This window comes from Barbus barbus, assembly GCF_936440315.1.
Source record: "Barbus barbus genome assembly, chromosome: 20".
Lineage (NCBI taxonomy): Eukaryota > Metazoa > Chordata > Actinopteri > Cypriniformes > Cyprinidae > Barbus > Barbus barbus.
Genome location: NC_136748.1, coordinates 5128182 through 5142098, shown reverse-complemented (window position 1 = coordinate 5142098; position 13917 = coordinate 5128182). Strand labels below are relative to the sequence as shown.

Here is a 13917-nt window from a genome sequence, read left to right as displayed (position 1 = left end):
AAGTTATTCACTCACAATGCATCCTCAGTGAAACAATACACTGTCATGGCAACATGTATTATATTCGTTATATTGGGACTACATGAATCATTTTTGGTGACATAACTAACTGGGCAGTGGGTCTGGAGCTCCCAGCATGCTTTGCATGGGATGGTATTAAAGAGATACTCCACCTGAAAATGCTAATTTTGTCATTAATCACTTACCCCCATGTCGTTCCAAACCTATAAAAGCTTTTTGTCCTCGGAACACAATTTAAGATATTTTGGATGAAAACCGGGAGGCTTGTGACTGTCCCATTGACTGCCAAGTAAATTACACTTTCAAGGCACAGAAAAGTATAAAAAACATTGTCAAAATAGTCCATCTGCCATCAGTGGTTCAATCTGAATTTTATGAAGCGACGAGAATACTTGTTCGCAAAGAAAATAAAAATAACCACATTTATTCAACAATTAGTCGAATTAGTCTCTGTGTCAGCGTAGCACCATTTTGGAGAGCATCCGATGGACGCAAAATGCGTATGCTATTCGTTTTATACGTATTGTATGTTTATTTATGCTTTGATTTAAACAGAAACAGCATATCCATGCGTTACTGTTAACAGAATAGCGTATGCATTTTGCGTCCTTCGGATGCTCTCCAAAATGGCGCTACGCTGACACAGAGAGGAGACTAATTGTTGAATAAATGTGGTTATTTTTATTTTCTTTGCGTACAAAAGTATTCTTGTTGCTTCATAAAATTCAGATTGAACCACTGATGGCAGATGGACTATTTTGATGAAGTTTTTTATACTTTTCTGTGCCTTGACAGTCACAAGCCTCACGGTTTTCATCCAAAATATCTTAAATTGTGTTCCGAGGACGAACAAAGCTTTATGGGTTTGGAACGACATGGGGGTAAGTAATTAACGACAAAATTTGCATTTTGGGGTGGAGTATCCCTTTTAAGGGAGTCAGTTTATAAGTGTTATTTGTTGTGTTTTTCAGTAAAGAGAAAGATTGTTAGTATTGTATATTTAGAAGTTTCTGCTACATGATGGCTATGATGCTTCACTCAAAGAGCAAAAACTGTGCTAATGCCAGTAGTGACAAAAGTCACAGTTACTAATCTTATATATTGTATATAATAATAAACTAAATTGTCTTTAGCTTATTGGATGCACTATTGCTAGTATGGACGACACAGGAACTTAATTTTATTACGTTTGTTCAACAATTTGTTTAAATTGTTTTATTCCTGTTGTAATGATTTACTAATTCCGTGGAAAAGTTTTCCTTTAAAAAAAAAAGTTATTTTAGTGTAATCAACTAACTATGACCAAATATCTAGTCTTCAAAAAATAAAAAAAATAAGTCTCATCGTGTCTTTAGCATACTCACAGGCACAGCTGCATTCCTTATGGTGCGGGAAATTCAATGTAACCTAGGTTAATGTGTCAAACAGACTCATTAACTAAAATGTTGCTATAGTAACCTAATATTAATGTTAGAAATCCAAAGCTATGGCAGTTTGAGTTATTTTAAATGCTCTATACGGTTTCATAATTAAGGGCAGGATAGGCCGGTTTATGCTCTGATGTACAATTTCTTCCTGTCTATACAGTTTTTTTTTAGTTTTTTCAGTACGTCAACCCAGGGGCGGAGCCAGACGATGTAAACATTCGGGGCTTAGCCCAAACCTATGGGGGTCCGGGGGCTCCCCCGTGGAGATTTTTTTTCCCATTTACGTCAGCTAAATGCACTTTTTCAGGCTGTTTGAGATAACAGAATGCCTAAAAATCTATACGCTATATGGGAAAATGATGAATGTTACTCAGTAAAATAAAAAATCACCCAGTAGAGCCAATAACCTATTTTGTATTTAATTGTTCTCCAGCTGTAGTGAATCCAAAACACCAAAAATGTTAAGGATGACTCATTTTCATCCAAGTATAATTATAAACGCAGGGCTCTATATACTTATATTTTTGAAGGAGCACTTACACAGCACTCACAAATTGCATAAATAATCTTATGAGGCTAATGTATCAAATATAAAATTTGGAATACAGATGAAAAAAATTAGAATGGTACTTTGCCACTAGGTGGTGGCAAGCCACTGCCTTAATGAGTGAGTCAGTCATTTAATCAATCAATTTGTTTGAAAGAGATGATTCATTCAGGAAAAAAGTAAGCAACTGTTTTTATGAATGGGTCAGTGAATCATTTACTCACGCAAATTTATTCAGTAAACACCGCTGTGTGTTGCTGCAGAGCACAACAACATGCTTTGTTTGGAACCATTTCCTTAGCGAAATATGTCTTTTTTTTATTATCTTGTTTATTGAATTGTTTATTGCTCTGTGTGTGTGTGTGTCCTAAAGACTGTGCTGCGCAACCGTTAACTGTTAGATGTTCAAAATGTAACGTTAAATCAGACACAATTTAAAACCTAATAAGAAATATAATACTATGATTAAAAGTTACAGATACCTGAAGCTGTTGTATTTTGGCGTTCAAGTGTTGGCTGGGGGTGTTTTACTTCCTTTTTTTTTGAAGAATTTTGAAATCCATTTTATTTTTCAAATAAATTGATCTAGTAAAATACTACACGCCAACAAACCGCCTGGCTCCAAAAGATCTAATTTCATTGGCTGGATCGTACAGACGCTCATCGATGGTTGGCCAGTTTACATGTCAGTCAGAAGCACTAGACTCAGTGGGCGGTTTTTGTCGGGTGTGAATGACAACGCGTAAATTGACAGACACTGTAGACGTGAGAGTCGAGAGATATTTATTTATTTGTTTATTTATTTAAATTCTAATATAAATTACTTTATTGGGCATGGAAACTCATTGATGGCATAGTAATAAAAACATTCAGGGCTTTACTGAAAACATTCGGGGCTCCAGCCCCCTTAGCCCACCCCTAACGCCGCCCCTGCGTCAACCCCTTAATCACACAAACCTCCTAGTCACAGTTTTCCCTAGTACTCAAAATTCTGATTGAACTAGAAGAAGCTAAAAGTTTATGCTGACACCTTGAGGCAAAAATTGAGTGACAACTTTTTTAAAAGTCTGTCATATCCATTTCCGCTCCTTTACCGCACATATTTGTAAAAACCCTATAAAACATTCTTAAATCTGTATATTTTCTCCTGCTCCCTAAAGGAACCCCAGCAACTCCTGCCACTCCAGCCAACATAGTGCAGAGTCTCCCAGACTGGGCGTCTCAGATCTCCAACACAGACACAGTGTCTGCAGTCGCCCAGATCTTACAGAGTCCCCAGGGCCAACAGGTTAGATTCCTCCATTACTTAAAACACTGTTCACTGCACAGCTGTATTTCTGATTGGTGTGTGTGTCTCTAGTTGCAGCAGCTGGTTCAGAGCCTCCAGATGCAGCAGCAGAAACCTCAGCCCTCTCTGCTGCAGGCGCTGGATGCAGGTTTGGTCGTGCAGCTGCAGGCCCTGACTGCGCAGCTCACTGCAGCCGCTGCAGCCAACACGCTCAACCCGCTGGAGCAGAGAGTTTCCTCATTTAACAAGGTGAGGGAGCTTTTAGGAACACTGCTAGCTGAAATAGTTTAATCTTTAGTTTAACCCTTGCATAACGCAATATTCTTCCATTGTGTTGTAGAAGCTGTTGGGTCAGTTTGATTTTGGGAATGAGTCGGAACACAGCGAGGATTCAAAAAAAGATGCTACATCTCAGTTGTATGTTGTTTTTTTTGTTTTTTTGGTATGCCACTTTGAAAAGCTGTTCCCAGTTATGTTATGTTATTTTTGTAAAACATGTTCTTACTGTCTGTTTCAGACCTGTGGTGCCAGAGTCCATCAATAACTCAATATTTCATCAGCTGGCCGAGCATCTTCAGCAGCAAAACCTCGAACAGTTTCAGAAGCAGCTAATGGAGCACCAGCAGCATCAACAGAAGGTACATAAATTTGTGATTATTTCTTTGCATAATGTGTTAGAGCCCTTATGTCATTCTTGTACCTTTATTTCTTAATGCGCCTTGTTTTTTTTTTGACAGTCTATGACCATGGAGGGCCAGGATGCCATCTTTCGTCCTGAAAATTCGGCCCCTCCTGGCCAGAGCAGTGCCCCACCACAGCTCCCAGAACAAGAAGCAAAAATGGATGACTCCATTGATAACCAGCAACAGGTATGATCGGAAATCAAACTTTTAGTTGCGAGGATAAGCCTATATTAGAAGTGATGAAATCGCTGTCTTCTGTTGGATGTCTGTAATACTCAATGATTAATTGAAGCTGAGTGACAAGTGGATAGTGGAAACATCAGGTTCACTTGTGTATTTTGCAGGACATGGATATTGATGAGGGACAGGATACTGTAGATGAGGAGCTCTTTGAGGCTGAGGAGAAGAAAACCAGCAGCACCCGTTCAAGGACACGTTCAAGATCTCGGTCAAGGTTGGTGTTGCAATTTCGCCAAATTGTTCTTGTCTTATTTCCATTTTTCAGACGCAGGTAAAGAGCTCTCATGTGAAAATCTCTTTACATCCCCAGGTCACCTAAGAGAAGGAGGTCAAGGTCTCGCTCAGGGTCTCGAAAGTGTAAACACAGGAAGAGATCACGGTCTCGCTCAAGGGACAGAAAGAGGAAGTCCTCACGTTCTTATTCCAGTGAGCGACAAGCAAGGGAAAGAGAAAAGGAACGGCAGAAAAAAGGACTTCCTCCTATCCGCTCAAGGGTTCTAAGTGGTAAGATTACAGAGGTCCACCTGTGCTTTCTGAATTTATAAGGGTCAAGTTTAAGAAATTACTACTTTGCAATAGTCATTTTTAAAGGGTTAAGTTGACACATAATAAAATTAAAGAATTATAGAAAGATCTTATGAAATGTAATTGTGCTATGGATGAGACAGTTAAGATTTGTATTTAATCATGTTCATATGAGTGGGAAAATCACAAGCCTCCTTATTTACTGACTGACTGTTGCTTTGGTCTTTGAGCTTAAAGCGATAATTCATCCAAAAATTATAATGTAATTACATGTACTGTGCCAGTTGGTCCATTGTTCTTTCAGGACAGATGACAGAACTGTTACTTGTATTTTCTGGCCAGTTATGTATTGCCACTGAAAATGTTAGTCATTAAGACTTTTCCATCTCATGGACAAACATGAACATGTTTGCAGAGTTCTTGCGAATGTCTTGATAATTGAATGTCCTTTTCACAACTGAAATACAAGTTAACTGAAATACAAGTTAATTTCCCTATATGTTTATTTATACAGACACACGCACGCATAAAGGGTAAAGTAGCACGTGAGTTACCTTTTATTTCTTTCTGCCTCTTTCAGTTTGCAGCACTACTCTATGGGTCGGCCAAGTGGACAAGAAAGCCACCCAACAAGATCTTACTAACCTCTTCGAAGAGTTTGGCCAGATTGAATCTATCAATGTGAGTTGAGTTTCCGTAAACCTGAGCACTTGAATGCTCTTTAAATTAGTTTACTCTTTAATTAGATCAGTTATGCCATCTAGCCAAGGGGCATTTTTGGAGTCTCTAGATATTTTGGGCTGAAGTTTAATTAGGAATACCCTAAAACGGGAAGTGTTTTAGGACAGCTCAGTAGGTCTTCAGGTTTTGCTTTTTAATAGAGTTGGTGAATCTGGAAACATAAGTCTGAATTTAATGTTTTTTTTTTCTCTAGATGATTCCTCCCAGAGGCTGTGCTTACATCTGTATGGTTCATCGTCAGGATGCATACCGTGCCCTTCAGAAACTGAGCACAGGCTCCTACAAAATCGGTTCAAAGGTCATCAAAGTATGTGTGAAGAATGTTCACTGACTTGAAATCTTTGCAATGTTCTATAACATTTTTGGGAGGGGAATGTGTCTAAACATGTTGCATTGCTTTGCAGATTGCTTGGGCCCTCAATAAAGGGGTGAAACAGGAGTATAAGCAGTTCTGGGATGTGGACCTTGGGGTGACTTATATCCCATGGGAGAAGGTCAAACTGGATGATCTGGATGACTTTGCAGAGGGAGGCATGATTGACCAGGAGACCGTCAACAATGGTGAGAAGAATTTACTTGTTCGGCAACTGAAAGTTTGATATGTATTGTGTATATATTTGATCTTCTACACAGTACTTTTCCCATTCATAACAGTACTGTTTTTTATGATGCAGAATGGGAATCCCAGAGAAATACTGAGACCGCCAAAGAGACTCAGAGCCAGGCTGTTACAGCTGAAACCAGTACAGCAAGCAGCACACCCAGTGAAGCCTTTACCCAGCCTGTCACTATGATGCCCATGCAGGTATGATGTTAACATTAATTCAGGCCTTAAATTGCTATGACAAAATGAGCAAAACATGTTTAGGTTTCTTACTTTTGTATGTGATTTAATTACTAGATAATAGGGATGCTGTTTAGCCATCAATCTATGACGGTAACTGAAAGGGATACCCTAAAATGAAAAAATTGTCATTAATGACTCAAAACTTGTAAGACCTTTGTTCATCTTCGGAACACAAATGAAATTTTTGATGGAATCTTAGAGCTCTCTGACCTTGTATAGACAGCAACACGATGCACGTTCAAGGCCCAGAAAGGTTGCAAGGACATCTTTAAAATAGTCAATAGGGCATGAGGACAGTTGATTTAATAATTAATTACTGTTTACTTATCCATGGATGGCTTATTTTGGTTTAGATTCCAGTGGCGCAGACGGTCCCTGCTGTTGGCCTTGTGCCTCCATCCTTCCCTGTCAACATGGCAATGCCCCCACCAGGCTTTGGTCCCCCACCACCATTTCTAAGGGCAGGGTTTAATGCCTCACAGCCTCCTCCAGGTACACGGTGCCTACCTGAATACTAAATATGAAGCTTTTAACTGTACAATGAATTTTTGTTTTTTAATATATGCATCAATTTGTAAATTTCTCTTTCACAGGTTTCATGGCCACGCCAGGATTAGGACCGTCAGCAGTTGGTCTTGCTTCAGCTCAGACCTGTATGTTAACCAGCCTCTAAAATAAGTTATTCTTATTTTGCCTAATGATGCATGTGAAAGCACTGTCCTTTAAGGTCCAATTTTCAAGATACTAAATGGGCCTTTTATCACTCTATCGCCTTTTATAGCTCTAGTGCAGCCTTCGTTGCCAAACACTCAAGAGAACAGCAAGGATTCTCTGTTTGGAGCCATGATTCCTCCCAGCAGTACTATTCCTGGGAGTTTTATTCCATCAGCAATGCCCGGGGCAGGAGTCTTTAACCCTGTGGGAGCACAACATCAGCAGAGCAGCACAGACAAAACGCCTCAGTCGGCAGAAATGGAGACAGCTTCTGAGATGGCACTACAGGGTAAATAGGTTTTATAAGAACATTTTACATAATGTCAGTACAAGTCATGTACAGCTAGCAAACCATATGCTGTTATATTTTTCTGTAGAACACAAAAGGAGACTCTTGCAGCAATTCATACGACTTGTGTGTTATATTTTAAGCTTGGCATGATGCATCTAAACATGGATGCCAGTGATATTTTATGGATTTGGTGGAGAGGAAGGTTGTCATTGAGCACATTTTCATTAACACCAGTATGAGACATTTTGTATTTATCTTTGTACTTTTTTTTTCTTTTCTTTTTTTCAGGAATGCAAAATGCTGTGCGCAGTGGAATGGGTCTCCTCGGTATGCACCCTTCTGCATCTCTTACACATCCTCTCTCTGGCCAGAGGATGGCAGGGCTGCTTCCCCTGGAACTGCGACCCAACCTGCTTCAGGGACCTGGGGGCCGCTTCCCCCTGCTCATGCAGCCAGGCCTTGCACATCAGACCAACAACGTCCTGGATGCTTCACTTCAAGCCCGCGTTCGGGTTCCATTCTCTCAAATGGAGCAGTTCAACCGTGCTGAAGGCACTTTCGCAAGGGCAACTAACCCTTCAACTGCTGGAGCTGACAGTCTGGCCAAGTCTGATAATGAAACACCACCCAGGTCAGATGTAGGTGCCCAACAAGAAGGAGATCAGGACTATCGCTTTCCACCATCAGAAAAGCAGAGCACGGGGTTGTTGAAGACACCTCCTTTGGAGATGCGTACTGAGCCTGTGCCTGCCAGACCACCCTTACTAGAACGACCCCCGAGAACAGTCTTGCAAGCCGAAGGTCGAGAGGGTAGAAGAGAAAATATGTCCGGAGGTTTCAGGGCAGAAAGTCGCTGGGGACCACCCAGGGGGGACTTCGACGAGCGAGACATGAGGGGGATGTCTGGTGGACCTCCAAAGGGTTTCCAGGAGGATCGTTCCAACCCTAACTTTCAGAATCGATTTGAGGGTCGCAGCGGAACTTCATCAGGACCCGCTTGGAATCGCGGAACTGGGCCTTCTTTTAACGCCAACATGCACCAGGACTACGATGATCGTCGCAGACCTTGGGAAAGACAGAAGGACCGAGATGACAGGGACATGGACTTCCGGGGTGAAATGAACGGCAATCGTCATAGCCGGGAGCGAGACAGAGACCGCGAAAGGGAGAGGGACAGGAATCGGGAACGTGATCGCGTCAGAGAGCGGAATCGCGAGAGAGACCGAGAACGGGAGAATGAGAAGGATAAAGAGCGCTGGACACCCCTTTCTTCACAATCTCAGCCTCAACCGCTGCTTCCCAAATCTCAGCCACTGCTCCCTCTGCCGACCCCCTTGGTCGCTCAGCCTCAAGCACAAGAACAAGCGCAAATGAAGTCGCCGTCTCTGCCGGTGCCCCAACACCAGCCTCATCCGGAACCACAACCAAAAGAACGAGATGCTGAACCGCAACCAGAGGTAACGCCAGAGCTGCAGTCACAGCCCAAGTCACTCAGCCCCGCTGAAGAGACAGAAAGAAGGCAAGAGCAGGAGGGAGCGTCATGTGTCAATGGAATGAAGACAGATTCAAAACCTCAGCTAAACATTTTGGAACCTGCATCCCAGAGCGCTGCAGAGCCCTCTCGTAGCCCCTCTCCATCCCTTACCTCCACACCTACCTGCTTCCAGAACGAGCCCTTGAAAGGAGAGAAGACCCCAGAAATGTCTGCTTCCTCCTCTGTGGATGCAGACACTGAACAGACTGGGCCAAAGGTGAATGCTGAGACTGAACCTGAGCTAGAGAAAACAGACACTGAGGAAACATAATCATCACTCAGTAGGTAAAGATCATTTTGTATAGTCATCTCTGTAATCATTTTGAAAGCTCTCACAGGACCCACTCAGTTCGCTAGATTATAGCAGACACCTTAACGAATGATTCATGCCTCTCAAGCTTCAAATGTATATGCAGTCTAGGCGGCTCACACTAGAGGATCTAAATGGTAGGTGGGATTTTAATATTTTATTTTATTCCCTGTTTTTAGTTTTTAAAGCAGCCCCATTGTTTTAACTAGGTGTTTTTTTTTTTTTTTTCTTGACACTTGCTTGCCAAAATATTGTGTAGCCTAATTGTAAATGCAGTAGGAAATGAGGTTTGACCTTCCTATGGAAGAGTGTAAGGATTCTGGCTGTCTCCTTTGGATTGATTTGCATTACTTGAAATCAGCACTGGCTTTTTTTTTCTTTCGTCTTTTCTTTTCAAAACTGCAGCTGCAAAATTTGAAATGAATGATTCTATTGTGTCCAATGCTTCTTGTCTCTAAAGAAGAATATACGTACATCAAATACAGTGAAATACAGTACTGCGTTTTAGTTGCTTTGAAAAGGATCCTTTACAAAAAAAAAATTAAACTACGATGTATTATCCCAATATTAAATGTCTGTGATTTTTCTTCATCAAACTTCCATGGAAATACATGAGCTCAGAAAAGGCGATCAAAGGAAATATGGATGTTGGGTGCAATCTGTTTTAGTTTCAAATAAACATGCTCTGATTGTTAAATTCTTTAGGACTGTGTTTTGTATCGAGAAGAGAAACCATCTGCACACAAACCATTAAAACCATGAGCCAAGTGATAATGGCCCAAGTGTCGTGGATGGGATGAAATGTTTTTGGTTGTGAACTGATCTAAACTTTGGGCGGCCACCAGATGTTTGCTTTTAGGTTTGCGTTTTGAAATTTCCTCCGACTCCCTTTACCCAATAGATCAGCTTTTTGGAAATATGTCATGCACACACCTGTTTTAATACAGCTCTACTTGTCTCACACTCACACACACAGAATATATAAAATATGCATTGCTAGTGTTCAGTCACAAAAATTGTTTGCATAAATACTGCCCTCTGAACTTAACAGAATGTTAACCAACTTTATTTTCTCAAATTGTGAAATAGTTGCACTAGACTGTAATACAGAGTCATTTACTCGCAGGAATAAAAAAAAATAGAAAGCAAATATACAAACAAGTATTTTTATTTATTTTTTTGATTGTGAATACAGTTTTGATTCATTTAAAGTATGCCTGATTCTAAATTTATTTACATGTAGGCCTTATTTTATATAAAAGTACTTTATGAAAAGTGCTGTCCTATTCACTAATTGAGTTTAAGAATCAGTCTGATTCACACATCAGTGTCACTTTTGTTGTGTATAAATCAAAATTAACAGAAAATCTAAATTTCTTTTGAGTAGTTCCTGAGATATCCATTTAATTACTGACAGCTTGACGTCAGTACAGTTCTGCAGTAGGAATTATTAGATATTTTAATTTATATTATATATATATATATATATATATATATATATATATATATATATATATATATATATATATATATATATATATATATATATATATATATATATATATATATATATATATATATATCAGCATTATTGTTAAAGCATGTAGTCTGCACAGGCCCAGTTTTAAGCGCTTTTTGTTCTCAGTTTTGGAGTAACAGGAAGGTAGGTGACATGTTTGAATATTACCATGTTGTGCCAAGCAGCCAGAAATGCTTTAACAAAACTGTGGTAAATGGGTGGCCCAAATGCAAATAACACCTCAAATAGGCGTAGTTCATTATGTGAACTTTAAAGGGTTATAGTTTAAAGTTATATATATAGTTTCCCCAATATAGTTTCAAACCCCGAAGTTGTGCATCAAGTAAGATATTGTTTTAATACAGTATTATCTCATTACTTTTGTCTATCCATTAAAAATCCATGCAACATAAATTTTCACGCTTCAAAAAGCTGTCATAAAAATAATACATTTGAATAGAAGACAAACATGATTAGTTATGCATGACGTGAGCACGGTTGCACTTCCATTTACTTTATTTGATGTGCTCAAAGTATGTACGTGGATGAGTGTTAATGTGAATATAAATTGATCATGTCTCTTCAGAAGATTAAACCACTATTCTTATGGATAACTTTTGAAACATGTATTTGTGAACTTTTTGATGTGAGAACCTACTCTTTTCAAATCTTAATTCGACATGACTTCAAAAGTGCTCCAACTGCTGTGATTTATGAATACCAAAATTCCTATGCAATATAGTAGCAAAAAAACAATGTGAAATTAGTAGCATGTCTACGTTTGTAGTGTTCATTAAAACAGTAGGTGAAAAGTACCTGTGACCTACTACTACCATCTAAAATATGTGTCCAGTGGACACTTGTTCCATGAGGCCCAAGGACATGATTCATAGATTGTGTGGTGAAGCAATGAAACTGATGCTTGACAGTGCCAAAAGTGCAGCTGGATGGATACTTTATAGAACAAAGTAAGTCTCATCAAATGTAGTACCTGCTATGACAGTATGCGATTTCAGATGCACCAATAGTATTTTGATCTGACAGCAAATCTATAAGCCAATATTAATGACATCTCAATATTCATGAGATTGCCAGTCTAATACTAATTACTCTCATAATAATCATACTCTCTGGCCATGTATGTCAGCAAACATACTTCTGGTTTATAGCCTGGCATTTTGATGATGCTGCTTATCCAGCCATCTGCTCCTGGCATGAATACTGGAGGGGGAGGCACAATCTTATTAGCTCTAGAAAATCACTGAGACTATGAAGTTGTTTAATCTGCAGAAATCCACCTCTGGTTTCATGGAGGTTCTTTTAAGAATCAGATACAAACCAGCATAACCACCCCATGACCTACTGATTGAAAACGGAGGACCTAAGATTATCACATTAACAATGAAAGATAATGATGGATGCACTGAGCCAAGTACAGTAACACGTGGCATATGAAAAAAAAAATATATATTTTAATTTAACCTTTAGATTAAATCGCATTTGATGCATTAACCTTTTTAATTAATTTAACCTTTAGATTAAATTTTTTTTCATATTTGATGCATCAGGAGTTTATAGATGGATGGATGGATAGATGTAGTTTTTATTGTGGGGACAAAATGTGCAATACAGTGATGATTGAGAGATTTACAAATAAATGTTCCTCAAAAGCCTGATGTATCATATTTAATGCTCTCATTTTAACATGATTTTTGGATAACCAAAATAAATATGTATGGATAACTAAGTTGCCTCAAGCTAGTAGCTGATATTACTAACAATATGAAATATATTAAATCAGTAAAGATTTCACAGCAAAAAGGCATTTACCACAATCATACTAAACTTGCTAAAAAAAAAAGTGTGTATGATCAGTCAGATGACTTAAGGCATGTAGTCGATTGTGCACAACAGGTTTTTCAGCAAAATTGTTTTCCAGGCTGAAGAAAGTTGCTTAGCAAATGTGATACAGTACTGATCTCTACATATGTCTTCAGGTAGTTTTAGAGAGTTGTATAAAATAGTGTGAAGCATGCATTCCTAGCAGTTCTGTAACCTCTTCAGCTCTCAGCAGGGGCCTCAGCTCAAGCTGTTCTCTGAGGATCAAAGCTCAGATAGCAACTCTGACTAATTAACAGTGCTTCAAACATTTATTTTTGATTCATTTGATATTGATTTGCAATATCTCACTTAAAACAAACTGACTTCAGCAGCGCTCAAATGCTGGTAGCATTCTTCCCATTTTTGAAACAAAATAGTTGGGCTGTTATTAAAGCAATAAGCCCCAAGAAGCCGTGATTTACAGTGAATTTAAAACAGCTAAGGGGCGTTGTTAGGCACAATCCCCTTAGCTGTTATACATTCACTGTAAACCACGGCTTCACCGGGCTTATTGATTTTATAAAACGGTTATTCCATATACTTAGTAAGGTTTCACAAAATAAAACAGAGCAAATAAGTGTAATGATATGAATAAAAACAGTACTCTTCCACCAAACAATTTAGTTCAGTAACAGTTGTGGTTGGAACAAAGTGGTTGCCAAGCAACACACAAAGTAAACAAAGGTGTAGGTTTGTAGTGTAATTTACAGCGGCTTCGAACGTGGCTCAACCAATCAGAATCAAGGACCGGAACTATCCGTTTATAAGTTATTATAAGAGTCCATTTACTACCTGCATAGCTGCAATCGAAATCATTGAGGAGAACAGTCTCAGCTTATTTGTTTTTTTCTCAATTGTTGACACTAAAACAATTTTCTAAAAGCTACTCGTTACCCAAAACTATAAACACTGTTCACATAAGTTACAAATAAATTAAACCTTTTTTTCCCCAAAATCCCTAAATGCCATGTAAAAAGCTCTAGCATTTTATCCAGACAGTGCTAAAAGTGCTCAAAATAGTGTTTCTGCGGGTCTTAATATAGTTTTAAAAAGTCTCACTTCTGCCTTCCACAACTTAAAGAGGGAGTACACCCCAAAATGAAAATGTCATCATTTACTCCCCCCTCAAGCTGTTCCTGTTTGGTTACCCACAGTTTTTAAAATCTTCTTTTGTGTTCAGCAGAAGAAAGAAATTCATTTAGCTTTGGAACAACTTGAGGGCGAGTAAATGACAGAATTTAAATTTTTGGGTCAACAATCCCTTTAAGGCCTTCAAGTCTTAAATAAAAGCAGAAAGTCTTAAATTGGTAAAGCCATGACATTAAATGTCGCATGCATAACATTGCAA

At 39.0% G+C, this 13917-nt stretch overlaps 2 protein-coding genes across 2 annotated transcripts in view; both read left to right on the top strand.

The window, feature by feature from the left end:
* LOC306886559 (SR-related and CTD-associated factor 8-like) overlaps positions 1–10296 on the top strand; it is a 61567-nt gene extending 51271 nt beyond the window's left edge. Inside the window, exons 6-20 of the mRNA XM_079443749.1 lie at positions 3156–3283; positions 3356–3532; positions 3624–3700; positions 3801–3921; positions 4021–4152; positions 4311–4420; positions 4517–4710; positions 5312–5412; positions 5666–5779; positions 5877–6033; positions 6147–6277; positions 6673–6811; positions 6913–6972; positions 7101–7322; positions 7614–10296. Coding sequence (XP_079299875.1) covers positions 3156–3283; positions 3356–3532; positions 3624–3700; positions 3801–3921; positions 4021–4152; positions 4311–4420; positions 4517–4710; positions 5312–5412; positions 5666–5779; positions 5877–6033; positions 6147–6277; positions 6673–6811; positions 6913–6972; positions 7101–7322; positions 7614–9130 — 3380 coding nt within the window. The 3' untranslated portion in view covers positions 9131–10296. The remainder of the gene's footprint in view (positions 1–3155; positions 3284–3355; positions 3533–3623; positions 3701–3800; positions 3922–4020; positions 4153–4310; positions 4421–4516; positions 4711–5311; positions 5413–5665; positions 5780–5876; positions 6034–6146; positions 6278–6672; positions 6812–6912; positions 6973–7100; positions 7323–7613) is intronic.
* Positions 8857–13917, top strand: part of LOC306886558 (rho guanine nucleotide exchange factor TIAM2-like) — a 95860-nt gene continuing 90799 nt past the window's right edge. The window contains exon 1 of the mRNA XM_079443748.1: positions 8857–9144. The gene's annotated coding sequence lies outside the window, so the exon portion shown is untranslated. The remainder of the gene's footprint in view (positions 9145–13917) is intronic.